Genomic DNA, 27,109 nt, shown 5'->3' on the forward strand with positions numbered 1-27,109 from the left:
TGACCCTGCCATGGGATGGGGTGATGTGGGATGGGATGGGGTGGGGTGGGATGGAAGCACAGCACGTTGTTCTTTGCCCCCTGCATATTTCCAGCCCCAAAGCCACACCCAACACCAGGGGGAAGGACAGGGACAGCAGTGCCACCGCCCGAGGTGGCAGCTCGGGTCAGGAGGTCACTCACCCACGTTGCTGTAGATGAGGGCTGAGCCGGGGGGCCGAGGGGGGCAGCCCCCCGGCGTGTCCGGCATGGCAGCGGCCGGGCCGGGGCCGGGGCCGGGCGGGTCCAGGCTGGCGCTGCGCGGAGCCGGGACCGGCGTCACCCCCGCGGCTCCCGCTGCCTCCGGGGCCGGCTCGGGGGAGGAACGCGCAGAAAAGGGGAAGCAGCGGCCTGGGGAGCCTTGGCGGGGCGGTTTTGGGGAGAAACACGGGGAGTTTGGCGGCCCAGTGGCTCCAGTTGCCGCACTGGGAAATCCTGGGGGTGGGAGATGCTCCGGTGGCTCCACACGCGCTGGTTCCCACCTGCATGGGACACACCCGTGGGTGCCCAGGGCCCGATGTGCCACCTCTGGTCCCCGCTGGGTGACCCCAGGGAGGACACAACGCTGGCAGAGGTGTGGGACAAGAGCAGGAAAGGCCTTGGAGACCCCCAGCCACGCCTGGGGGACAGGACAGGGGTCTGGGCACGGGGAGGGAGCCCGAAGGAGGAGGGCGCTGGCTTGGAGCCGCTGCTTTCACTTCCCCGTCCTGGCACCAGGCTCTGACCCTGCTGCCACCAAAACCACGGTGGCTTTGCCTAAAGCTCCCCGTGCTGCTGGAACACTCAAAGCTCAGCTCTGGCTGAGCAACCCCAGACGGTGCCCCCAACTCCCCAGTGCCCCCCGCGACCCCACAAAGCGCCGGCTCGGGGCAGCAGCCGTGCTGAGCTGCTCCTTCCCCTTTGCAGAGCCCCCGGTACCTGTGAGGTGTCCCTGGCAGGGAGGGGGTCCCGCGGGGCTCCAGCTGCACATCCCGGAGCCGCAGCACCTCCCGCTGCCCATCCCAGCCCCTCCTGGCGCTGCCCATGGCGCGCTCGGGGCTCACCTTGTGCAAGGCCAGGAAGGATGTGGTTTCAAAACCTGCTCCGTGCTCGGCTGAAGGAAGCCGGGGCTTGGCTCAGCTGGGTTCAGCTCAGCCGGGTTCAGCTCAGCCGGGGTTTGGCCTCCCTCCCCAGCAGCCCCGGAGCCCCCTGGCATTGCCCCGTCCCCGGCCCTGGTCACTGTGTCACCGTCAGTGCCACCCGTGCGTTCGTGTCCCTCCAGCTGCTCCTCCTTCCTGGATGGCTCCAGGCACGGCTTTAAGGGTGGCAGCTGCTCTGAAGAAGGGTTTGCCCTCCCAAACCCCCCTCAAGTCACGGAATTAATTCCCCTTCCTCTGGGTTATTACTCTGGGGGGGTTGGCAAGGAGGAATATTTTCATTTTCTTCCTTGGACCAAGTTGTGGGTTCAGTTCCTGTCAGAGCTGGAGTTGATCATCCCTGTGCTGCTCTTCCAACTCAGAATATTTTTTGATCTGTGATTTGTCTTTTTGCTGGGATTTCCTACAGCCATTGCACAACAGAAGCCCAGCCCTTGGAAAAAAACCTTTTTTTTTTTTTTTTTTGTCTCCCAGAGCTTTACAGAAGCTCAAAGTGCACCAACTCAGCTGGAAAAAAAATCCTCCCATTGGTGTCTGTCCCCTCTAGCATGAACTCACTTTTTAAACACACTAAACCCCAAATATTTCAATATTTCCTCCCTTCCATTCACTCTTTGAGTCACCGGTGGTGCCACTGTGGGTGCTGTGGGAAGGCAGCTGCAGGGATTTCTCCTGGGGGCAGCGAGGTTGGGATCATCAGCCTTTGGGAAATGTGGGTTTCCATGAGGAAAACAGAAAATTTCACTGCTTGAGCCCAAGAACAGCAGGACCCTGGGTCCAGGCACCTCTGCAGGGCTTTGGGGGTTGGGGTGGGACTGGGAGGGTGCTGGGAGCCCACAGCCCCCTCCCCGTGTATTTATTTCTGTATTTCCCAGGCCAGCGGGGGTTGTGGCTGTTGGCTGGGGCTGGGGCTGTTTTTGGGTGCTGAGGCCGTGTGTGAGAGCTGATAAAAAATCCTGTGGGGCTGAGTCATGCTCGGATCCAGCTCAGGGAGGAGGCGCAGGGCTCTGGGAGGGGACAATCTGCATCCACCCCATACTGCACCAGCAGCCCAGAGTGGTTTGGGTTGGAAAGGTCCTCAAAGCCCACCCAGTGCCACCCTGCCATGGCAGGGACACCTCCCACTGTCCCAGGCTGCTCCCAGCCCTGCCCAGCCTGGCCTTGGGCACTGCCAGGGATCCAGGGGCAGCCACAGCTGCTCTGGGCACCCCAAGCCAGGGCCTGCCCAGCCTCACACACAAAAAAACTTGTTAGAAGCATCACTGTTTTTCCCTAATGAATAAAATTACCTTTAAGAAGTACCAGAAAATGGTAGGAACAAAATTACAGAATTCCTGCCATGCCTGTGACCCTGCCAAGCTAGAGGGAAGTGGCCAGGGAAAGACGGGCAGCCAGGAATTGCCTTTTAGCTGTGAAATTCCTCATTTGTCTTATTCCAACCAAGGAGAAAATGCCAAGTTTAAAAGCCACCCAAGCCCTTAACAAGGACAGTCATTTCCTGTTGCAAAATTCTCATTTAATGGAGCATCCCTGAATCCTTTGGTGGGTTCTGCTGCCTGCTCCAGGTGGATAAATCAGCTGCAGGACACGGCCCTGATGGCCCTGACAGCATTTGCAGACTCTGGTCCAGGAGCTGCTGAGCCCTTTTTTCCCTGGATTTGGGGGACTGATGCAGGGAAGCTTTTCTTAGCTCCAGCCTTTTTGCTTTGTAAGGAAATTGGTTTCTCTTCCCAGTGGGAGATAGGATCTTTAAATGCAGCTGCTGGAAAATAGCAGTTTTCTAATTTCCTTTTTTAAAAATTATTATTTTTTTTCTTTTTTCCCCCATGACATTGTTCAGCAGCCCGAGGGGGCTGTGGGGATGCTCCGTGCTCAGCTCAGGGCTGATCCCTGGGGCACTGAACCCCCCTGGGTGCTCTCTCAGCATCTCCATCCTGCAGCCACCCCCAAAAGGAGCAGGGGGTTCAGTCCCGGCTCCCACGGTGCCCCCACACCCGCGGGCACAGGCAGGAGCTGGAACCTCGACCCTTCACCTCCCTGTGCCACAAAACGCATCTTGAAGCAGGAAATGAGAGAAAAAACCCGAATTTCCTCCTCCCTCCCGCGGCAGCTCTCGCCCAGCCCCGGGGGGCTGCAGCCTCGCGGTTATTTTGGCACCCAGGGTCACCCCCCTCGGGTGGTGGGGAGGGAGCTGGGAGCCCCCCCGGCCCCCAGGGAGTTTGGGGGGGCTGGAATTCCGGGCTGGAATTGCCCAGGGCTCGTTTCTCCATCAGATGGAGGCATTGCTTTGCTCCCAGTGCCAGCCCAGTCCGTGCTGGGACAGCCGGGACCGGGGCTGGCAGGGGACAGGGGACACTGAGCCTGGCAAAGGGACACCGGGGGGGTTTGGGGAGGGGCAGCGACCCCTTTGAGGGGGACACAAGGACAGGTGGCCCCCTCAAACATAAAACTGGTGCAAACATAACACTGCCCCATGGCAGGTGCAGCTCACAGGATGTGGCCTCTCCAAAGGGTAACAGGTTAAAATAATGATGTTTTTACCCTGAAAATCAGCGGATGGAATGGTTTAAAATATCTGTGTTTCAGTGGGGATGTGCTCCTGTTCGGAATTTCCAAGAAAATTGTGTTAATATATAGAGAGACCAAGAAAATCTGCTTTTTAATTTTTTTTTGCTAGTTCCTGCAGTTGGAATGGATGACCTGGTCCATGGGAATGCTCAGTTTGAGTCTGATCTTTCCAGGCAGCACTTGGGACTTTCTGTAATCTCTTGGAACAGAACACTCCAAGGCACCATTTCCATAACTTTTTTTTCCCCCAGCTTCTCTTTCTCTTTGGACAAGGGGACCCTGGGCTGGCTGAGCCCGTGGTGGGGACAGCGGTGCCAGCTGTGCCAAGGGCAGGGGTGGCCCTGGGGGGCCCAGGCTGTACCCTGGGGCTGGGGGCATGGGGAGGGCACTGGGAGGGTCACTCTGTGGAGGAGGAACCCCCTCCTCCCCCCACTGGCTCCTGCCCCACGGCCCCACTGCAGTGCCCCCCGTGCCTCAGTTTCCCCTGGCACGTGCCCGATTTTCCAGCCCCATCCAAGGGATTTGGCTCCCTATGTGCACTCTGGGGTGACTCCTTTTAACCCCCCCAACCCAAATTTTCCTGCAAGCAGGACTTGAGGTGCTGCCTTTGCACCCTCCACTTTTGGCACATCCTTCTAAACCCTGCATTAATAATTAATAATTGATTAATAGCAGCCGCAGTTCATTAGCACACATGCATTAATCATTTATTAGTTATTAATATGGACTTTGGTACCCTCTGGGAGGTGGTTTCACATTGTTTGTGTGGGGTTTGTGGGACTGATGGTGGGGACAGACTCAGGGGCTGCAAATGCCAGCAGAGCCCCGGGAAGGGGGGAAGGTCTGCTGGAATTCCAGGGGCTTCCCAGCTTGCAGCAGGTCTGGAGAGCTTCGAGGTGTGAATTCCGGTGCTCCTGCCCTTCCCAGCTCCTGCTCAGGCTTTGCCCACTGATTTTGCCTTTTCTTATCAAGGCACATGGGGAAGAAAAGGGGGAGAAAAACCCAAATGAGCCACAAAAGTCCCTTTTTTCCTTTTTTTTTTTTTTTGTTTTGCTCACAAATACATCTCACATGCTCGTAACATAGAAAACTGTGCCAGGTGTGCACTGCCCTTTGCTCCCACTGTGAGGGTCCATGCCCGACCCCCTCCCCACCCTCCCACCCCCTTCCCAAGGATAAAAAACCCCAGACACCAAACAGGGCCCTGGTAGGACACGGCATGCACGGCTGGGGGCGAGGGGCACCGGGCATGCGGGGCCACAGGGACAGCCAGACCCGAGGGAGGGATGGAGAGATGGATGGATGGATGGATGGAGGGATGGATGGATGGAGGGATGGATGGATGGAGGGATGGATGGATGGAGGGATGGATGGATGGAGGGATGGATGGATGGAGGGATGGATGGATGGAGGGATGGATGGATGGAGGGATGGATGGATGGAGGGATGGATGGATGGAGGGATGGATGGATGGAGGGATGGATGGATGGAGGGATGGATGGATGGAGGGATGGATGGATGGAGGGATGGATGGATGGAGGGATGGATGGATGGAGGGATGGATGGATGGAGGGATGGATGGATGGAGGGATGGATGGATGGAGGGATGGATGGATGGATGATGGATGATGGATGGATAGATGGATGGATGGATGGATGAATGGATGGATGGATGGGGGCACCCTGTGGCAGCAGAACAGGGTTGGTGGGATGTTCTGAGCAGCCACTTGTGCCCCACAAAGCTCCCAACCCCTCGGAAGCTCCGGTGCCGCTCCGGGATGCCCATCAGGGAATGGCAGCTGCCCCCTCCAGCTCCCAGCCTGACCATCACTGGCTGGAGATGGGACATCCAGGTGGGGAATATCCCTGCAGGAATGGGGACAGAGGTGGGACCTGCAGCAACCCCCCGGGTGCACATGGGAGGAGGAAGATGAGGAAGAAGCAATGAACTCCCTGCATCCTCCAGGTCACATCCAGGCTCTTCCATTCCAGCTTCATTCCTTCTCCCACGCACAAAAATCCACACCCTGAGGCAGAGCCAGGGCAAGGCCTGGGAAGGGGTGGGATGGGAAGGCAGGAACCACCCCTGTGGCAGTAGGAGCAGCCCCAGGGACACTGACCCGTGGTCCTCAGCATCGGAGGGTGCAGGATCTGAGAGGGAGGTGTCAGCCAGGATGTTCTCCTGGACTGCTTCTTCCCAGCTTTTCTCTCCTCTTCTTTCCTGGGCCATGGGGCCTCCCTGCACAGGATGAGCCAGGTCCTGCCCTCCTGCAGATTTTGGCTTTGCAACTCCAAGAAAATTAACCCAAAAGTGCCTTTTGAACCCGTAGGAATCCCAACCCCCCACTGGGTGGATGCAGAGACAGGGAGGCTTGCAGGACCCTGGGCTCACTCTTCGCGATTTTAATGATCTTGGCCTCATTTTGCCTTTTTTTCCCTTTTTTTTCTTGCTGACACCTACTCAGAGCCTGGCCCTGGAGAGTTATTATTGCTTGTGCAGAAGCGTCCCCGGGCACCCACACTGGCAGATGCTGGATCTTAAATCCACGGATGAAAAGCTCTCAAGGCACATCTGTGCCCGGGAGAGGGGGGTCTGTCTTTGCCAAGGGGCTGGGGGACCCCCGAGCTTGGCACAACCTCCCCAGTCCCGCATTGCCCCGGAAGACATGTCTTTTGGAAAAATCATTAAAAAAAAAACTCGGACCAAAACCCCCATCAACAACAAGAAAAGAACCACAAACAACTACCAGGAAAGTTTTCTGAAGAGTCCCTTACAAAAAAAGGGAAAGGGTGGGGGGAAAACAGGAAGCATTTTTCTCCCAGGCCCAAACACTGCTGATCTTTTGGCTCAAGAAATGCATAGTTGGTAGCAAAAACCTCGCTACATCAGGAGCTCCTGGGACAGCTCCTGAGCCCTGAGGGCTCTCCACAGGGCTGAGACATCGGGGTCATCCCTCCCTGACCCTGAGGTCCCCGAGGTTCTGACCCTGCTGGCCTGTGGCACCTCTGTCTCCAGCCATGTCCCAGCACAGCAAGGTCACTCTGCCAGCCCCAGGACACGGCCGGTGCTCCCACAGCCCTCCCAACCCCGTCCTGCCATGGCCGTGCCCAGGGCTGGGCTGCAGAAAACAGTTCTCCTCTGGGAGAGGCTCAGATCATCTTCATGTTGAACTTCCTGGCCCCTCCTTGGCCGGTGGTGGTGGTGGGACCGTCCACCTTGCGGAAGGAATATTCCACGGAGAAGTTGTTCTTGTGCTGCCCCCGACCGCGGCTCCAGACGAAGAGCAGGAGGAAGCAGAAGAGCACCACGCCCAGGAAGGTGATGCAGCCCATGGCCGTGGAGACCAGGATGGTCTTGAGGTCCAGGGTGAACTTCAAGAAGACCTGGGTGTTGTTGTGGAAGGTGTCGTTGAAGTCGCTGAGGTACAAAGTCCGGTTGGCGTGGTGGGCGCCGTCGGCCGGGCGCCCCTTGACCGTCAGCGTGGCGAAGTAGGTGTCGTTGCCACCGGCGTTGCTGGCGATGCAGATGTAGGTGCCACTGTCCTGCACCTGGGCGAAGCGGATCTCCAGGGTGCCCCCGGGCAGCACCGTGGCCCGCCCCGTGCTGCGGGTGGTGATCATGCGGTGCTGGGGGGACACCCAGGCGATGGAGGGGTCGGGCTCCCCGTCGGCCCGGCACAGGAAGGACACGGACTGCCCCTCCCGCGCCGTCACGTGCTGCAGCTTCCGATCCCGGATCTTGGGCTTCTGGCAGGTGAAGTACTCGAAGAGCACCGAGTCCGGGAAGTCACGCAGGGCGTTGCCCTGGATCTCGGGTGGCGAGGAGCACATGGGCTGCTGCCCGTCGAAGTTGAGCGTCTTCCGCCGCTGCAGGATCCAGAGGAGCCGGCAGTCGCAGGCCAGGGGGTTCCTGTCCACCCGCAGCGTCTCCAGCGTGTTGACTGAGTGGAAGGTGCTCTCCTCCAGCGTGGACAGGAAGTTGCTGGAGAGGTTGAGCAGCCGGATCTGTCTCAGGCCAGAGAAAGCCTGCGGCTCCACGGACACCAGGAGAGCGCCCACGATGTGGAGCTCCTGGAGCCGGATGAGGTCTTTGAAGGAGCCCTTCAGCACAGTGCTAATGGGGTTGTAGGACAGGTTGAGGTACCGCAGGTACACCAAGTTCCTCAAGGCAGCGGCGGGCACGGCTGTGATGTTGGTGTAGGTGATGGAGAGCGAGGTGAGGTTCAGGCCCTGGAAGCTGGTGGGGGACACCTCCTCCAGCAGTGGCCAGTTGTCGATCTCCAGCTGCAGGAGATTGTAGAGCTTCTTGAAGTTCTGGTCCTCCAGCGCAGAGATGCTGAGGTGCCGGAGCCGCAGCACCTCCAGGTTCTGGAGGTAGGACAGCGACTCGGCCGAGATGGAGGTCAGGTTGCACTTCTCAATGGTCAGCTGCTCCAGGCCCAGCAGCCCCGAGAAGGCACGCTGGGAGATGTACACCAGGTCGTTGTCACCCACCTCCAGGCTCTTCAGGTTGCGCAGGTCCTGGAACATGTAGTCCAGCAGGATGACCAGCTTGTTCTCGCTGATGTCCAGCAGGGTCAGGTTGGTCAGCTTGGTGAAGACCCCCGGGGGGATGAGCTTGAGCTGGTTCCCCCGCAGCCGCAGGGTCTGCAGGTTGAACAGGTTGCTGAAGGCGCCGGGCTCCACATTGGAGATGATGTTCTCGCTGAAGTCCAGCTCCTCCAGCAGCGGGTACGGGGCCAGGTCGCCGGGGTTGAGGCAGCGGATGCGGTTCTTGTTGAGCTCCAGGACGCGGGTCTCGGTGGGGATGCCCTCGGGGATGGCGGTCAGGCGCTTGCGGTGGCACAGCACCGAGCGCAGCTGCGGGGCGCACTCGCAGCGCGCGGGGCAGGCGCCCGCCCGCGGGGACAGCAGGACCACGTGCAGGGCCAGCACCGGGAGCCACCATGTCATTGTGTGGGGCATGGTCTAGGGGCTCACTGCCGTTCTGCCGTGCGCCTGCGACAGAGAGAGAGCCGAGTCAGCGGGGACAAGGTCCTACCAGCCCCAGGGATCACCCGTCTGCGAGCTGGGACTGGACACTGCTCCCCAGGCCCGTGGGGTTGATGAGGCCCCGGTACCTCCAGGAAACCTCTGGATCCCTTTCACTGACTGTGCAAGCTGGGGATCCTGCCCTGTGCAAGCTGGGATCAACGAGCCTCACTCTCCACTGGAACAGGGAAACTGAGGCAGGGGGAGAGGTCTGTGAGAGGAGCCAGGGCTGCAGACCCACACCTGAGCCTCTGCTCCCCCTGGCTCAGCCATCCCTGTGCCCCTGATGGTGCAGGAATGGGCAGGGGGTGGTGAGCACCCTGGGATAGTGCACAGACACCCCAAGAGCAGGGCAGGAGAAAAGAGATGCTGGTAGAGACGGTGCCAACTCATGACACAGATGGGATGCCCCATTCCTTCTGGTGACACAGCTGGGATGCCCCATTCCCTGTGCTCCTGGTGTGAGGTCTCATCCAGGGGCACAAACCATCCCCAGGCCCCAGGCTTGGAGGGGTCCCATAGGACGGGGGATGCTCGATGCCACATCGAGCCTGTCCCTGTCCCTGTCCCCTCCTCTGGAGCACAGACTAAGGCAGCCCCAGGCACAATCTTTGCGAGGAGGGATTAACACCGAGCCGCGGCCGTGCCCCGGCTGCCCTCCTTTCCAGGGATTAGCACTTTGCTGCTGCTTTCCCTTTTCTCTGCTTCCCCTTTCCCGCTCCCTGTCCCCATCCGTGCCCCAAATCTGCCAGGCTGCCTGGAAACACCACCGAAAACTCCTCAGCTGCCTTTCCTTAATGAAGCACAGTCATTAACCTAATTAAGTGGCAAAGTTGCTCGGTTGGGGAGCTGCGGGGTGTTTTTGAGCCTGGCAAGAGATTATTGGGGGTTCCAAGAGCAGAGCCACCCCTGGGGAGGTGCAGGGAGTGGGCCACTGCCACCTCCAGCATGGAGGGCTTTGTCCCATCTCTCCCATGGCACTGGGACAAACTGGGGTGCAGTCCCTGGGGGTTGGTTCCAGCCCCTCTGACCTCCAGGGAGCCCCTCTCACACCCCCTCTGTCCCTCTGGGGTGACCCCAAACCTGTCTGTGGGAGCCCAGCGGGATGTGGGCCGAGGGAAGAGGACAATGTGACATCTGTGGCTGCTCAAGGCCATCGAGGTGTGGCTGCAGTGCTCCACCTCGGTGCCACTGCAGCTCCTCAGTGCCCAAAAGGTCCCCAAAAGGCCCATTTTGAGGTGGCTGCTGCTTGGCTTAGGGGGTGACAGGAGGAGAGTGATGGGGACCCAGATCCCCCAGAGAGGTGACACAGAGCAGGGACAGCAGGAGCTGGCCCAGCCCAGCATGTCCTGCTCCTCACACCCACTGTGTGATAAAGGACACCAAAGGCTGGTGTCACCCTCCCTCCTGTCCCCAGGGCTGGTGGCACATGGGACAGCCTCAGGGGGCTGTCATTGCCTCTCAGTGCTCAGGTCCCAGGGAAGGATGCCATCTCCATGGGTCATTTCCTGTCCTGACCCCATTATCAGAGAGGAGCAATCTCTGGGATTAAATCTATTGCTCAGTGTAATTTTGGAAGGATGGGGGATCTTCAAGGAGCGTTTGGACAGCGCTCTGAGGGATGCTCAGGGGGGGTTGTTGGGGTGGCTGTGCAGGGAGAGGGGCTGGGATCAATGGTCCCTGTGTGTCCCTTCCCCTCAGGACACCCCAGGGTTCTGTGACCTTTCACAGACACAGGGATGTGGCACTGAGAGACAATGGTGTCCTTGGCAGTGCTGGGCTTGGATTCCATGGTCTTTGAGGGATTTCCAACCTCACCAATTCTATTCTGATTCTGTGACACCTTTTTCTTTTATTTTGTGTGAGCGTCTTAATTTTGCCACTTTTCCCTTTTTATTCCAATGAATCAAACCAAGAGGGAAGTGTCACCATTTCACACAACCACAGGATTGTGGATGCAGCTGGGGGACAGGGGGTGGGACCACTGCTGCCCCTGCCCCTTTCTCCCCTCTCTCCAGCACTGCTCAGCTTCACTCCTTGCACCAAACCCCCTTTGGGGACTGGAGGTCCCCAAATGCCACCTGGACACTGGAGCTGCCTGGCAGCCTCTGCCTTCCAGGAGAGCCACTTTGTGAAGGCTCTGCCTGGCTGGTGGCCCCAGGAAACTGAGCTGGCTCTGGGGTGAGCTGGGGGCAGCTCCCCTTGGTCCCCCTGGTTCTGGAGGCCCCACTCTTGCTCTGCCCTGGGGCTGCATGGGAAGGAATGCTACCAAACACGACCTGCAAACCCACAGGACAAAACCCTCCCCATTTATTGTGACACTCTTTCACCCTATTCAGAGTCTCTACACTAAATAAAGGTGCCCTGGAGCCCCTTTAATGGTGTCCCCGTGCCCACCATCCCTCCCTGCCAGCCCTGGGGGGATCCAGCCCTTCCCCTGCCTGCCTGAGCCTCTGCCCCGTGTTCATTATGGATGAGCCTGGAGTAACCCAACTCCACTTTTGGTTCCTACTCTGGCCACCTGATCCTCTAAGCAAAGCTCCAGCTCCACTGGAGTTGTTTTTCCTGGCAGATGGAGAGCGGGAGACACAGCCCTGGGCTCACTTTCCCTGTCCAGAGCCAGAGCATCAGCCAGCCCTGCTGCTCCCAGCCCTGGGCTCACCTTCCCTGTCCAGAGCCAGAGCATCAGCCAGCCCTGCTGCTCCCAGCCCTGGGCTCACCTTCCCTGTTCAGAGCCAGTCCTGGGCACACTTTCCTTGTCCAGAGCCAGTCCTGGGCACACTTTCCTTGTCCACAGCCAGTCCTGGGCACACTTTCCTTGTCCACAGCCAGCCCTGGGCTCACCCTCCCTGTCCAGAAGCCAGAGCATCAGCCAGCCCTGCTGCCCCCCAGCCCTGGGCTCACCTTCCCTGCCCACAGCCAGCCCTGCTGCCCCCCAGCCCCAGCCATGGATGCTCCACTGACCCCACAGCAAACCCCACAGCTGGATGAGCCATTCCCTGCAAGCCCAGGCAGAGCCGAGCTCTGGAGCAAGGCTGGGTCTCTGCCGGCCCCAGGACACCCCGCAGAGGAGCTGCACGGCCGCTGTGGCCCTGCAGGGACAGCGGGACCCGCGGTCCCGCTCCGTGCCGGGCGGAGCCGGGCTGTTCATTAATAGCTCATTACGGCGATGGTGCAGCGCTTTCCGGGCTCGCCCGGCCCCTGGGGAGCCAGGGCAATTAAGATCCAGAGCAAGGCCTAGATAGAGGCTCCTCTCCTCATTTAATTTGTTTTTAAAAATAACAAGCTTGCTGCATGCAGCACTGGGGACAGAGCCAGCAAAGCCCGGGGCTGAGGGGCTGCGATGGGAGAAGCAGAGCAGAGCAATTTTGGACAATTTGACAATTTTGTGAGCCCCTGGAGCCTTCCCTGCCTCGTTCCCTACTCCCCCACCAAGATTTGTGACCACTGAGCCTGTTTTGTCCCAGGCACCAGCAGCACAGAGCAGTGCTGCTCTCCAGCCACCCTGGCTTGGGGCTCCCCAAGGAAGCCGTGGCTGCCCCTGGATCCCTGAAGTGTCCAAGGCCAGGCTGGACAGGGCTTGGAGCAGCCTGGGACAGTGGAAGGTGTCCCTGCCCATGTCAGAGGGTGGAATGAGATGATCTCTAAGGTCCCTTCCATCCCAAACCATTTTGGGACTCCACGACTCCTGCAGGTGGGATTTGGCTCCCTCTCCACTCTTCAAACATCTCCTGCTCCTCTGGCACAAGCTTGGCCTTGCCAGCTCCTCCAAGATTAACTGCTCCTCAGCTGCTATTATTTCTCCCTTTTTGTGAATAAAGACCAAAAAATCAGCCCAGGTTGTCATTTCCTGCTCAGACATCACATGAGCCCAGACACCTCAGTCAGAGCAAGGTCTTGTATCATCCTTCCTTTGAAATGCAGGATGTAAAATGCTCCTGCTGAGCTCTTCTTGTTCCAGCACCCATTGCTGCTGCTCCAGGCCCATGGTGGGGGCCAGGGGCAGCCAGGGGATGCTGCTGCATCTTCCCAGGGATGCAGGGAACCCCAGGAGAGGATGGAGACCTAAAGCAGGGAGGGAGCAAATGGAGCAGAAAGTGACTGTGGGATGCCAACCCTGAAAACATGGACGGGGGGACAACCCCAGTGCTCTGTCACATGGGCATCAGGGAGCTGCCAGCGCCTTGTGCCAGTGCCAGTGCATCCCAAACTTGGCATGAGACAGGAGAGGGCTTCTACAAACACCAGCAGCAGCCAAGTGCTGTTGGGAACACCCCGAGCGCTGCCCGCTCGCCGGCAGCCAGCCCTGCCTGGCAGCTGAGTGTCCCCACGCCATCCCTGCTCCCTGGCTGCTGTCCCCAGCCAGCTCCGTGCCAGGGAAGGCAATGCCAACCATGCTGGGCTGTGCCAGCACCCTCACAGACTGCCACCCTACTCAGCCCCTCATGGGGCTGGGGTTGGGGTTGGATGGAGTGTCCAAGCAGCCCTGCAGTGCTCCCCTGCTCCCTGACAGCTTGCCAGGATTGCTGCTGGACTCTCCACCAGGACAAGCCCTGTGTGCTCCCCTGTGCTGGGCTGTGAGCAGGATGAGATCCCGACTGCCAGGAACAGACTCTGCTGGACCAGCAGGCTCCGTGGGCTCGAGCCTCCCCGAGCTGCTGGCAGGGGCTCGGAGCAGAGGACGGGGCACTCGGGATGCTGATGCCAACAATTCCCTGGCTCCAAGCTCTGCCCATGGGGAAGGGAAAACTGCAGCCAGAGCTGCGCCAGGACACAGCTCCTCCAGACCTGAAGAGGAGCCCAGGCCCCAGTGCTGTGCCAAAGCCCGTCCAGACGTCTGCCTCTTCTTCCCTGCTGGAAAACCCCGAGCCCTCAGTCACACCTTCCAAAAACACCGTTTCCCCTCTATGGTTTTAGGCTGAAATGGAAAAAAATGAGGGTCCCTGGGGTCTGCTTCACTGGTGACACCACCCACGCTGATGGTGGCCCCAGGGGCTGCTGGGGATCCCCAGGGAGGTGTCCTGGCATCGTTCAGAGCTGGCAGAGCCCAGCTGGATGCCCAAATGTGAGGACAGGGAATCCAACTGTGTTTTTCCAGCTGTTGCTGCAGCTCAGAGCAGAGCACAGTTCCCAGGGGCACTGAAATGAGGACCAAAGGTGACCTGTGCCACCCTCCAAAAACAAACCAAAAGCTCCTGCAGCTTTATTTTAGCCCTTGTCTTGAGTCTGCAAAGTCAGTGGGTCTGGAGCCACCCTGAGCTTGGAAAAACCCCAGAAAAGAGAGGGGGGCATGGGGAGGATAGAGGTGATGGGGAGGAGCTTCAGGAGCATCCCTCAGACCTTCCCTGGCTCCTGGGGTGATACCAGCAGGTTTTTCCCTCTGCACAGGGCAGCAGAAAGATCCTGGTTTATGCTGGGGCGTGGAGGGGATTAAATCAGAGCTGAGACAGAAACAAAGAGGCAGAAACTGGAGGGTCAAAGGAGGCCAGGGATGTGGCCAAGCCTCAGCTCTGGTGATCAGGCAATTAGCAAACCAAGCATGAGAATAAATAATCCAGCTGAAACAGGGAGAGCAGGACAGAGCTGGGGGTAAGAAGGAAGGAAATAAATCACCAGACCTAATGGAGAATTATCCAGGAGAGAGTTATTCCTAATCCCATCAGGGGCTGGCTGGGAAACAAATTCTCCTGGCTCTGTGGCTCTCAGCACACTTTTCTGGGTCAGGGCTGGGCTGGGCAGGCAGGAGGGCAGGGCTGGAGGAGCAGAGGGAGCACCAATGGCTGGGTGGGCACCGAGGGCACCCTCAGGGTCCCTACAGAGCATCTTCCCACCCCACAGGACCTGGTGAACACCTTGAGGCTCCTCAGGCCACCAAGGGGCCATCCCCAACAGCCCTGTGGTGGCCGTGCTCCTGATGTCACCCTGGTGTCCCCCTCAAGGCTGCTCGGGCAGAGCAGATGTTGCTGGCAAGGCACAGGAGCGGGGAGGGGAGCGTGGCAGGAGCTGCCTGGGCAGGAGCCAGGTGGTGTCTGGGTCACCACACAACATCCCCGGGCGTGACTTCAGGAACGGCTGGAGAACATGAAAAGCTTCCACAGAAGGGAGTTATTTTGGTGAGTGGCAGCTGCTGCCTCTCACGAGGCTCCTCCTGCTCAGCAGCCCCAGGTCGCAGGGCAGCTCCCAGGGAGGCAGGATCTGCCCTTCCTTCCCAGCAAACCTGGCGTCTCCATGGTGTCTTCCCACCCCAGGATCCCATCCCAAGTCCTCGGCAGCCGTGGCCACAGGACTCTCCACTCCTCTCCCACGTGGGAACTCCCAGCCCTCGCAAACCCCAGCACCGAGGATTCCCTGATGAGCCACGGCACCAAGGAGACGACCCGAAAGAAGCCACCGCTTATTTTTAGAGACAACCTTATGATTCCCGAGCACGTGGCCCAGGCAACACTGCACAGGCAGCCCCAGATTGGCCGCAATCTGCTTTTCTTCTTGACAGACATCATGTCTGAATCTCTATCTCCACAAGATGCTCCCAGGAGAGGAGACATTTAGAGACGGCCACAACGTACAACATTTCTGAAAGGTCACTGCCTGCACCAGGCAATGAGGAGCAGAAGCCACTCATCAGCAACAGGGGCTTTAGGGAGGTGTTTAATATTCCATGAGCATCTCTATTTCTCTACCAAAGTGGATAACTCTTCTAAAAGTAGGGGAGGGGGCAGGGCAGGTGGGTGCTGGGCTCGTTTCCACCCAAGGTGGGTTGGCTGAACACCAGTCAGAGCTGAATCTCTGCTGCTGGGAAATGGTGGCTGAGAGTGAACCTGACCCGGATCTCAACAGCCTCAGAACCTGCTGGACCGGAGCAGAGGCTGAGCTTGACTCCCCCTCTTCAGCTGCATCCCAGACCACCCAGCTGCCGCTGAGCTGTTCCACTCATGCCACCAGGAACCCTGGAGCCGAGCCCCACACAGTGGCTCTGGTCCCTGCATGGACAGCAGGGGCTCATTTTTTGAGGGTTCAAGTGAGAACTTTTAATTTGCAGAAGCCCATTAACATCAGGGGCAGGATGAGGAAGGGCTGGGAGGCAACTGCAGGGTGACAGCCCATGGCCCACAGTGCCAGGACTTGCTGGTGTTGTCCCATCCCAGTCTGTCACCAGGACCAGGTGCTGGCCACAGCCCCATGGTGTCCTTGTCCCTGAGCACAGACTCAGCCAGGAGAGGCCCCAGCAGCAGGGTGACAGCCCAGGTCTAGGAGACTCCCACTGCAAACCCAGCTTTGTCCTCTGCCACCAAAGCTGGGCTTTGCCAAAGTCCCCATCCAAGCCCAAAGGTGCCCATCCAAACCACTTGGCCAAGCTGGCCTGGTGTCAGGTTTGTCCCCAGCCTGGGAGCGGGGACAAGGAACCCAAACCCCTGGCATCTGTCCTGGCACCTCAGCTGTAAAGTGCACATGACATTTGTGGCTGCTGGATGTACAAAGCACGAGCCCACAAGAGCCCCAGCAGCACAGATGTGACAGCCAGGCACAGCCACAGGCAGAGAAAAGCAGGGCCAGCTCCTGGCAAGGGCTCCTGCCCCCACAGAGACACAAATGCAGAGCATTACATGACAGAGGGGAATTTGCTCCTTCCTCTGCAGCTGCCTCCCCATCCTGCCTCCCTCCTGAGCTCATCCCTCACCTTCTGCACCGAAACACAGCCTGGGAGCAAACTGGGAGCACTGAGGGCAGCGTGGCTGAAGCCACGTGGGAGGGGACACAGCAATGACCAGGCAGGACATCCCCAGGCACGGCACCAGGGGTGGTGGGGACACCTCTGGGGGTGTCCCCTCCTGCTGGGGGGGACAAATCACCCACAGGGGCTCTGAGCAGCAGGGAGGACGTGAGACCTTGTCACAGGGAGGGACCCTGTGCCTTCACTGCTCCAACCCAGGCAGCTTCAGCCCAGCAGCTCAGTAACAAAGGAGGTGCTGGGGCAGGAGGATGAATAAGAGAACAGGAAAGCAGAGGCTGTAATTAGGCACCTTTCAGAGCGCTGATGGATGACGATGATGACGCTGCTCGGGGGCGTGCAGAGCGCTGGGATGCTGACGTGCAGCCACCCCCCAGTGCCAGCACTGGTCCCAGTCTGCCCAGTGGTGCCCAGCAGAGCCCTGCCCTGCTGCTGGACAGTGATTTCACTGTCCAAGAGAGCCCTGCCCTGCTGCTGGACAGTGATTTCAGTGCCAGCAGAGCCCTGCCCTCCTGCTGGACAGTGATTTCAGTGCCCAGCAGAGCCCTGCCCTGCTGCTGGACAGTGATTTCACTGTGCAAGAGAGCCCTGCCCTGCTGCTGGACAGTGATTTCCTGGTGATTTCAGTGCCCAGCAGAGCCCTGCCCTGCTGCTGGACAGTGATTTCCTGGTGATTTCAGTGCCAGCTGCCTCCCATGGGCTTTGCCCCAGCACACGACCTCATTTGTCCAGCCGGCCCAGCCATGCCAGCCCTCGTTAGATCAGCTCGTTCATTAAGCTCAGCACTCCAGTAAGGCTGGCCTGGGCCCCTCAGGGGGCTGGCACATAAATCACACCCTGATCGCTGTCACTGGCTGCCAGTGCTGGACCTTTGATGGCAAAATCTCCTCCTAATCCCTCACCTGAGCTGTGCTGACACCGGTCAGGCAGTCCCAGCCACCCCTTGGAGCTCCTGGATGAAACAATGGCTCTTGGCAGCCTTGACCCACAGGGAGGACCCTGCTCCCGAGGGCTGAGCCCCATGGCAGCCTTCATCCATGGCAGGGGTGCCCAGCAGGGCCAGCTGCCCTCTGCAGAGGGGGCCCGGAGCCCTGGCTGCTCCCAGCCAACCTCTGCACCTCGGCAGGGGGATCCATCATTCCAGAGGCTTTTAATCCCCCTGGACTGCTGGACGTGTGGGCAGTGGAGCAGACTGACAGGCCAGACTGACGGACAGCTGCCTGCTCCGAGGCCAGCAGGGACAGGCAGCTGTGGCTGGAGAGCAGCCCGGTCCCAGCAGGGCTCAGCTCTGCAGAGCCCAGCTCGGAGCTCTGCGGGGGCAGGGGGGAAAGGGGGCAGAGGTGGAGCCCCCGATTTGCTGGAAACCCTGCTGGGAGTGGGAATTGCAGCCAGGAGCAGCACGGAGTGACAGCTTTCCCTCCCCCTCCCAGCTCTGCTCAGCATCAGTCCCGGCCTGAGCGCATTTTTTAAGATCTGTCTACAGCTGCTGCTTCATTGGAGATTTTATTGCCATCCCGATTATGATCATGGGAGCAGCGAGAGCAAAATGCCATTACAAGGGTGAAACGGCTCCTGACATCCCAATCCCTCCCTGTGGGCCGGGAACGGGACAACCCCCGGAGATCATCCCGGAGAGGGGAGGGGACAGGGGGATTCACCCCATGGGGAGGGGACAGGGGATTCACACCATGGGGAGAGGACAGGGGGATTCACCCCAGGGAGAGGGGACAGGGGGATTCACCCCGGGAACAGGGGAGGGGGCAGGGGGATTCACCCCATGGGGAGGGGAGGGGACAGGGGGATTCACCCCAGAGAGAGGGGACAGGGGATTCACCCCATGGGGAGGGGACAGGGGGATTCACCCCAAGGAGAAAGGAGGGGACAGGGGGATTCACCCCAGGGTGAGGGGAGAGGGGGATTGACCCCGGTCCTGCCCAGCACAGATCCCTCCGGGCATCGCTGCCCACACTCCAGAGGGGCCCAGCAGAGCCCGGGGGGTTCCAGCTGTGCCACCCCCAAACCCCCCCGGGCTGGAGGATGACACTGATGTGGCAGCGGTGACATTTGGAGTGAGACATGCTGGCGTCAGTCCCAGATCTGTGGCTGCGGGGCATCAGCTGGGGCCGGGGCACCGGGAGAGCAGCTCCTTTCCCATGTGCAGCCCCAAGAGGATCCCAAAAGCCAGAAATCTCCATGGGGGAAGGGAAAGGGGACGGCAGGGCCGTGTGGCTTCACTCCCTGTCTGGCATCTGGACAGCAGAGCAGGGGCAAAGCCTCCAGAGCTCCCCTCTGAGCTGATGAACTCCCAAATCCCAGGAAATCCATCCAAACCCAAACCACTGCTGCACATGGATCCTGGCTGAGGGTCCAGCAGTGACCAAGGCTGGGGTCCCCGCTGCCTGCCACCAATCCAGAGCTCAGCAGCTCAGAGTTTCACACCACAGCTCTGCCTGAGTTACTCCTGGCTCGTTCTGGGGTGGTGACAACAGCTGGAGCCCTCCCTGCTGCTCCAGGGGACCAAGGTCCTGCCGAGTGCTCCTGCTGCACGAGGAGGTGGGGACACGGAGGGGGCCAATGCCACCACGCAGGGGTGGCCACGAGGTGAAAATGAGCTGGATTTTGAGTGTCCCAGTGCACTGCCCCCAGCCTCACCGTTCTGCAGGTCCAGGGCTGCTCCGACATCGGGATCTGCTGAGGCATTGGAGCCTGGGCATGTTCAAATGGTGGAGTGTCCAGTGCTGCCAGCCTCGGCTCCTCTGCACGGAAAGCACAAGGAGAGCACTGTCAGTCACCTTCCCTCGGTGTCTGCCACAGAAATCCCAAATAAACTCCTCCAAAGGCCAGGGATGTGGCACCCAGGCACTCCCCAGAGAGAGGGAGCATCCTCATGCTGCTCCAGCTGGATGAGTGACCTGACCACTGCAGCTTGCCTGGTTTTATCTGTAAATATAGAAGTGCTATATATTTATATGAAATATTATACATTTATATGAAATATATTTATAATATATTCACTATATATTATATATAAAATACACTATCTATTATATTTTCTTATGTTATATAATGCATCACATATATTATATATAATAATATAGTTAATGTACTAAATATAACTATGATACAAAATATATATTAATATATAAAGTAGAGTAATACATATTATTAAATATAATAATATTATTATTTTATAATATGTATATTTTGTAACACACAAATATATTTCTATTTTATATGAATATAAAATTATATCACACTGTGTGCCCTGAAGGATCCTCTCCCCACCTGTCCGAGCCCAGCCCTGCCTGGGTAGCTCTGAGTGGAGCAGGGAAGACACGGCAGTGCCTTTGGGGAGTCACGTTCAGGGACTGCAGGAGGGCACCAAACCCACCCAGGGGGTGCCCACTGCCCAGGAGGCCTCGAATCTGGGGAGATTTCACCCAAACGTGGCAGCAGAAGTGCCCCTGGCTGGACCCCCAGCCCCGTGCCCCCTCCCCGGGCATTTTGGAGGACCTGGGGGGGTCGGGAGATGCTCCCAGCACTAATGCTGAACAAAAGATTTGCTGTGGTTTTACCGAATTGCTTTGAGCTCTCTGGATCAAGTTTAATTTGCCTGTTGCAAAGAAAGAGGGAATTTAAATAGCTCCTTTTGTGTGGAAATCCTGCCCAAGAGCCTCAAGCGTCCCCTGTTCAGCACACCCACGCAGGGACAGGGACACTGCTGCTGCAGCTTTGCTCTGCGCCTGCTGCAGCCCTCACTCAGGTCTGCAAGGTGGGGTTGGGCTGGGCAGCAGCGACCGGGGTAATTCCTGCTGGGAAAGGCTTGGGGAGCCTCAGGCAAAGGAGATTTCCACAGCAGGGTCTCGCTGGGGAATGAGGAGTCAGCTCTGCAGCAGCAGCCAGCCCTGGGGGCACAGGGATCACACCCCTGGCACATCCCGGACCCAGGAATGATTTTTTATCTTGATTTTTTAAATTTTTTTATTAATAAAAAAGTATAATGTCAATCTGCTAATATAGGTCATGGTACCTCTGATAATTTCTGTGTAGCTGGGCCTGATCTATAGATACAGTCTGCACCTCTGAGTTTGTATTTGGGGATGAAACTCATGTATAACAGCACTGTTTTGTTTCAAAATATGGTAAACAAAGCTGGGCCTGATCTATAGATACAGTCTGCACCTCTGAGTTTGTATTTGGGGATGAAACTCATGTATAACAGCACTGTTTTTTTTTCAAAAGATGGTAAACAAGAGGGTTTTGTTCTTGTAAATATCATGCAGCATAATTCTCAAATCCTTTTTTGTTTTTGCAACACCATCCTCAGTTATGTCTTTTCCCTCCCTCACCCCTGTCCCCTGGGGGCACAGGGATCACATCCCTGGCACATCCCAGAGCCAGGAATGCCAGGGGGGTGGAGCTCTCCATCCCCGTGTGCTCCTGAGAAACCCAGGGCTGTCCACGTGGGCAAACCCTCCCTTTTGGGGTTCCCAGAGAACTGTCAGTGCCCAGCTTCTGGAAAAGCTAAAATTCCTCCAGGAAAGCAGCACCACCCCGAAGTCAGAGGAATTCCCTCCAAACCTGCAGGATTTGGCTCACGTGCAGGGACAGGGCTGAGGGTTCCACACCTCTGCTCACCCCCAGGCCCCTTGGGGCTGTGAGGCTGCAGGACTTGCACCAACGCCTGGCAATCCCAGCTCATTCCCTGCTCCACACTGCCTTCCTTCCCTGCCCTGCCTGAGGGACCCAGAATTCTCCCTGGCACAGCAGGGACCTGCAGTCCCAGCTCCCAGAAGGTCCCAGTGTCAGTGGGATACACTGAGCCCTTCACCCCAGCCAGTCCCTGGGTGGCAGGGGTGCAAATCCCATGTGGGATGCACAGAATCAGTCAGGGACACTCCCCAATAAAGGAACAGCCCTAAACCCCCCACAGCAACACAAATTCCCTGCTCTGGGCACACCAGAGCTCCCTGCCGGGGCCAGGGGATGCTCCAGCCCCTCCAGGAGGTAGGGCTTGGCAACAGGGACAGCTCAGGGCTGGCAGCAGGATGGAGAAGCCCAGGATCCCAGAAGATTGAACAAGCCCAGGATCCCAGCAGGATGTGAAAACACAGGATCCCAGCAGGATGGAGAAGCCCAGGATCCCAGAAGATTGAACAAGCCCAGGATCCCAGCAGGATGTGAAAACCCAGGATCCCAGCAGGATGGAAAAGAACAGGCTGGAAAAGCCCAGGATCCCAGCAGGATGGAAAAGAACAGGCTGGAAAAGCCCAGGATCCCAGCAGGATGGAGAAGCCCAGGATCCCAGCAGGATGTGAAAGCCCAGGAGCACAGCATGCTGGAAAAGTCCAGGAGCACACCAGGTTGGAAAAGCCCAGGATTCCAGCAGGCTGGAAAAGTCCAGGATCCCAGCAGGATGGAAAAGCCCAGGATCCCAGCAGGATGGAGAAGCCCAGGATCCCATCAGGATGGAGAGGTCCAGGATCCCAGCAGGATCCCATCTCCTCAGGAACGTGCCCTGCAGCACAGGGAGCTGGAGCACACTCTGACCCAGCACCTGAAGTAACAGCAAGAGTGACCCAGACCAAGCCCTGAGATGCAGAAACGATCCAGAAACACCTGAACTCACCTCAGCACCTGCAGGGGGGAGCTTGTGGCACCTCCAGCAACTACAGCTGGTGCAATTCCAGGAGGAATTTGCCTCCAGGGGACGCAGTGTGTGTGCTTTGAGGGACTGGGGCTCCAGGGGCTGATGCCCAGAGATCTGCTGTGGATCCCTGGGGCTGCTCCAGTCCTGGGACATGGGATAACTGGGAGGGAAGTGGGTTTGGTTCTCTTGCAGCACCATGTGTGGGACTCAAATATTCCAGCAGGGATGGAGGAGGCTCCCCTCAGAACCAGCACCACCTGAGGGTAAACCCCAACCACACCAGCCCAGCTGCTGCTCCCCATGGCTGGCTCCAGCTCTGGGGATGGAGAAGGTAAAATTTCAATCCAATTCCAGCAGGCTGGACACAGCCATGTATTTACTGCAGACCTGCAGAGAGCAAACTGCAGTCAGCCCAAACGTGCTCAGCTCCTGCCCTGAGCAGCCTCTCCTGCCCTCCCTGAGAGGTTTCACTCCCATCCTGCCTGAGCATGGGGAACATGGAATTGAAGCTCACTTAGAGACCACCTGAGCTTGGCTTGTCAGGTGAGTCCGTCATTCCCAGCCCTGGGAATGAGCTGATGGTCTTGGCATTTGTTTTTGGCAGCTCCCAGGTCACTTAGCAACCTCTGTGTCAGGTTACCTCCGGGGGTTTTGTCTGCAAATACATTTTAATCCTTGTGAAAGGGGACCCACCAGCACGTGGGTGAAGTGCCTAAAGCCTCCTTTGGTCCCACGTGGTGACAGCAGCACAGCTCCCTGGCTCTCTGTATGTTTGTGCCACCAGCGTTGTTGTCACTTTCTGCTCCTGTGCTTTACTCAAAACTTGCATTTAAACTCTTTTTTGAGCTACTCAGTGGAGGAGCCAGGAGAGGATTCCCCTCTCCCTGGGTACCACATGGGACCTGCTTCTCCATCAAGGAGCTTCCAGTTCTGCACAGGGGATCCCCTTGAAAAAAGAAATTCAGCAGCAAATCCCAAAGCCAGACAGGACCCAGATGTCCTGGAAATCAGCAGACATCCAGAGAACCAGACCAAGGTGCCCAAGTTGAGCTCTTCTAAGGCAGGAGCATCCCTCGGGATGTGCACAGCACCTGTTCCCTGCATCACAGCAGATCTGGCTCATCTCAGACCACTGCAGAAAGGGCCCTGGGGGTCCTGGTCAGGGGCAAGTTGGATCTGAGTCACCGCTGGGTCCTGGCAGCCCGAAGGGCCACCCTGTCCTGGGGACACCAGGACCAGGGAGGGACTGTCCCACTCTGCTCTGCACTGGGGCAGCCTCACCTCCAGGGCTGGGGCACTTGGGGCACCATGAGATCAGAAGGATCCAAAGCTGTTGGAGAGTGCCCAGAGGAGGGACACGGAGCTGGGGAAGGCTCTGAGGAGCGGCTGAGGGCCCTTGGCTCGTTCAGCTGGAGCACAGGAGACTGAGGGGAGGCTCCTGGGGGCTGCAGCTCCTGCCCAGGGCAGGCAGAGGGGCAGGGGCTGAGCTCTGCTCTGGGCCAGGGCCAGGAGCCCACGAAGGGCTGGAGCTGTGGCAGGGCTTGGCATGGAGCTCAGGGCAAGGTTCTTGCCCCCGAGGGTGCTGGCACTGCCCAGGCTGCCCAGGGAATGGTCCCGGCCCCAAGGCTGCCAGAGCTCCAGGAGCGTTTGGCCAGCGCTGCCACGGCTGCTCAGGGTGGGGCTGTTGGGGTGGCTGTGCAGGGACAGGGGCTGCCCTGAGCATCCCTGAGGGATCCAGCTCAGGATCTTCTTGGATTTGATGATTCTGTGGATCCCAGGACACCTGACAGTGCCCAGATCCAGCCAGTGTCACACAGCCCTGGTATCCAGGAGCATTAAGCCAGAGACTTTTGCTCATTAGTGTAATTAATGTCAGATTTCCCAGCCAGCTGAGCTTACAGCTGACCTTTAGTTATTGAAATATCAACAACAAAAATGACACATTACCATGGGGAGGTGTCACAGGCTGCTCATTTGAAATCCTCTCTCAGTGACAGGCCCTCAAAGAGTTTCTTTCTGCAAAAGTAAATGGGAAAATTTGGAAAATGCTCAAGGAAGGAGAAGGAATTCAGCTCCACTGCAGGGAGACAGCATCTCCGAGCTTTGGGGGCACAGTCAGAAACGACCCCAGGGAGAGAAATGGAGGGAGAAATGAGGCAGAGCTGTTAGAAATGAAACAGAGGGGGAAAAAGGTCTGTTTTTTAAGAGTCTTGGGAAAATCACTGAGGTGGAGAGAGCTGAGCCAGGACTGAGGCAGCAGGGAGAGGTCCCCAGGCCACGGGGTGATCCCTGTACAGGGACAGGGACAGCTCTGCCCAGCGTGAACTCAGGGGCAGCAACAGCCTGAGCCAGAAAGACCCTCAGGGCATGGAAAGAAACCCAAAAACCCGGCAGCACTGTCTGATGCTGGATGAGCCTGACCCAACAGAACACAGCCCCATTTGTCACTGCTACAGCAACAACCTGCACCTGGATTTCCAGAGGTTTCCAGATGTTGGTGCAGGCTGAGCAAGGCAGGGAAAGGCAATGGTGCCAAACTGCTTTGCTACAAGGCTGGTGCTTGATGTAAAAGTGACCCTGAAGGTAAGAGGTCAGACCCTGAAATTTGTTTTCCCTCAGGAAATGATGCCTCAGGTTTTGGCTTTTCTATTTTTCAGATTCTGTGCTGCTTTAGTGTGTGGGTCTGGGCTTCACATGAGGGGATGGTGAGCTCTGTGCACAGAGCAGGGAGACAAAACAATTCCTGCTCCAGCTGGGGACCAAGGACAGATGATCCAAATCTCAGGCACAAGAGCATCAGCAACATGGAATGAAGAGAGAAAAACAAGAATGATGGGACTGCATGGGCTGGAGCTGGAATTGGACAATTAACCCCAATACAGAAATGGAGCAAAACTTATAAAAGTGAGAGACCCCCGTGACTAGGTGTCCATTTTGTGACCATTTTGGCTCATCTTGGCTGTAGCCCTGGTTGGGCTGGAGGGTCCAACCTCCATGGTAACTCCTGGAATGACTCCCAGAGCATGGGGCACGGCTGGGAGGGATGCTGGCATCACCCACTGCACTTCCCTGGGAGCAGCCCAAGGCTCCTACTCCTCACCAAGCTCTGGAATAAGGAGTAATGAAGGCAGGATTATTTCTCCCCACTCCATTAGTCACACTTGGTTAATATTCCTGCTTATGAAAAAAGGTCACAGTTTCTCTCTCACTTATGTCACTCCACCTTCCATTTGCAGTTGCAGGGTTCTGCTCCTTTTCCATCCCTAATTAGTGTTCAATTACAGGGGCCCTGCCCCAGCCCCCCAGCAGGCACAAGTCCTGGGCCACGCTGCCTCTCCTGGGTCTCCCTGTGGAAAACTGACCCAAGAACAGCCCTTTTTTCCTCTGGCAGCACAGAGGGAACCAGATGGACTTGCCTTCAAATGAGATTTAAATGGAAAAACACAAAATTGCTCCTTGTGCCAATATTGAAGGGTTGGTGTCCAGCTGTCCTGAGCACGGGGAAGGTCAGCCCAGGTGACCCTCTGGAAAAAGAGGCCAAAAGCATCAAACACCCTCATGGTTTGCTCCTCTGGCTGCAGCACTGAGAAGGGGTTGGAAATGATTCCTTCAACTCTTCTGATGCCTTGTGAAGGCTGACCTGGAACAGAGGTTAGACAGAGCTAAAGAATAAAACAGGGATTTATTAAAAGGCCTCAATGGATCCACTTTGGGTACTACAAGAGCCCAGCCAGGGCTGCACCCAAGATGAACCAAAATGGTCACAAAATGCACGACCGCTCATGGGGTCTCTCACTTTTATCAGTTCTGCTCCATTTGCATCTTGGGGTTAATTGTCCAATTCCAGCTTTAGGTTATGAAGTCACATCCTTGTTTTTCTCTCTTCATTCCATGTTGCTGATGCTCTTGTGCCTGAGATTTGGATCCTTTGTCCTTGGTCCCCAGCTAGAGCAGGAATTGTTTTGTCTCCCTGCTCTGTGCACAGAGCTCACCATCCCCTGATAAGAACCCAGACCCACACACTAAAGCAGCACAGAATCTGAAAAACAGAAAAGCCAAAACCTGAGGCATCATTTCCTGAGGGAAAACAAATCCTCTCACCTGAGGTGAGGTGTTCCACCACGGAGTGTGGCTGAGGGAGTTGGGATGATCAGGGAGAGCCCCTTTAGCTCCCCTGCCCTGCAAACCCCTGCTGCTGCTGTCCTGTGAGGAGCACAGTGAGGACTGTGCTCAGGAGGCTTCAGAAGATGGAAAAGAAACTTCCCAAGGCCGCCTGAATCCCCTTAGTCCATGCTCCATCCCTGCTGGTGGCACCTGGCCTAGCAGCTCTGTGTCACAGCCACAGCTCCGGGTGCTCAGGGGAGCTGATCCCACAGAGCAGCCACCACCACCCCCCTGGCTACTCCAGCCTACAGACAAACCCCCTCATCCTCCTGCACTGAAACAGCTGCCAAATTGAGAGCAGAAGCAGTCAAGGCCTGGGGCAGCTTTCTGGAGATGCCGAGGATGGGACCTGAGTTGGAGATCAGGCACAGCCCCCACTGCTCCTGCTCCTTCTTCCCTCCCGTGCCTGCTGGGATTTGCTGGGTGCAACAGCCACGATGTCCCCCACTCCCAGCTCTGAAACCAGCAGCGCTTCACTGCAGGGACACACTTTGGGGTAAGTGGGAGTGGGGCTGGCCCAGCCTCATCCCCAGTGGGTCCAGCTGTGAAAAGCAGGTGAGCAGCACTGACAGCAAGGGCCATGGAGTGCCCGGGTGTGCTGAGCAATCACACAAGGGACACACAGGTGCAATGCACGGACACGAGGATGGGCTAAAGAACAAGAAGGGCAGATGCTTGCAGCCCTCTGAAGTGATGTGATTTTACTCTGTACGGGTTGAACCCTTCTGAAGTTGTCTGCTGGTACTCTGTGTATCATCATGTGGCTGTCTCAACTGTGACATGTGCTGTGACA

The 27,109-nt window shown here is 57.6% G+C and overlaps 2 protein-coding genes across 5 annotated transcripts in view; both read right to left on the reverse strand.

Annotated features, from left to right (window-relative positions):
* Positions 1–1,259, reverse strand: part of PEAK3 (PEAK family member 3) — a 4,330-nt gene extending 3,071 nt beyond the window's left edge. Inside the window, exons 1-2 of one of the 2 annotated variants that reach the window (XM_039696839.1) lie at positions 1,082–1,259; positions 183–520 (exon numbers count right to left, since the gene is read on the reverse strand). In XM_039696839.1, coding sequence (XP_039552773.1) covers positions 183–520; positions 1,082–1,233 — 490 coding nt within the window. In that variant the 5' untranslated portion in view covers positions 1,234–1,259. Of the gene's footprint in view, positions 1–182; positions 521–956 lie in introns of both variants that reach the window. The other variant, XM_039696840.1, reaches the window with a different exon arrangement.
* A 4,093-nt stretch (positions 1,260–5,352) lies between these two features.
* Positions 5,353–27,109, reverse strand: part of LINGO3 (leucine rich repeat and Ig domain containing 3) — a 28,240-nt gene continuing 6,483 nt past the window's right edge. For 2 of the 3 annotated variants that reach the window (XM_039696824.1, XM_039696823.1), the window contains exons 2-3: positions 19,155–19,258; positions 5,353–8,740 (exon numbers count right to left, since the gene is read on the reverse strand). In XM_039696824.1, coding sequence (XP_039552758.1) covers positions 6,893–8,707 — 1,815 coding nt within the window. In that variant the 5' untranslated portion in view covers positions 8,708–8,740; positions 19,155–19,258 and the 3' untranslated portion in view covers positions 5,353–6,892. Of the gene's footprint in view, positions 8,741–19,154; positions 19,259–24,099; positions 24,169–27,109 lie in introns of all 3 variants that reach the window. The other variant, XM_039696822.1, reaches the window with a different exon arrangement.

The sequence above is a fragment of the Passer montanus genome, unplaced genomic scaffold, assembly GCF_014805655.1.
Source record: "Passer montanus isolate IOZ18808 unplaced genomic scaffold, ASM1480565v1 scaffold114, whole genome shotgun sequence".
Taxonomy (NCBI): Eukaryota; Metazoa; Chordata; class Aves; order Passeriformes; family Passeridae; genus Passer; species Passer montanus.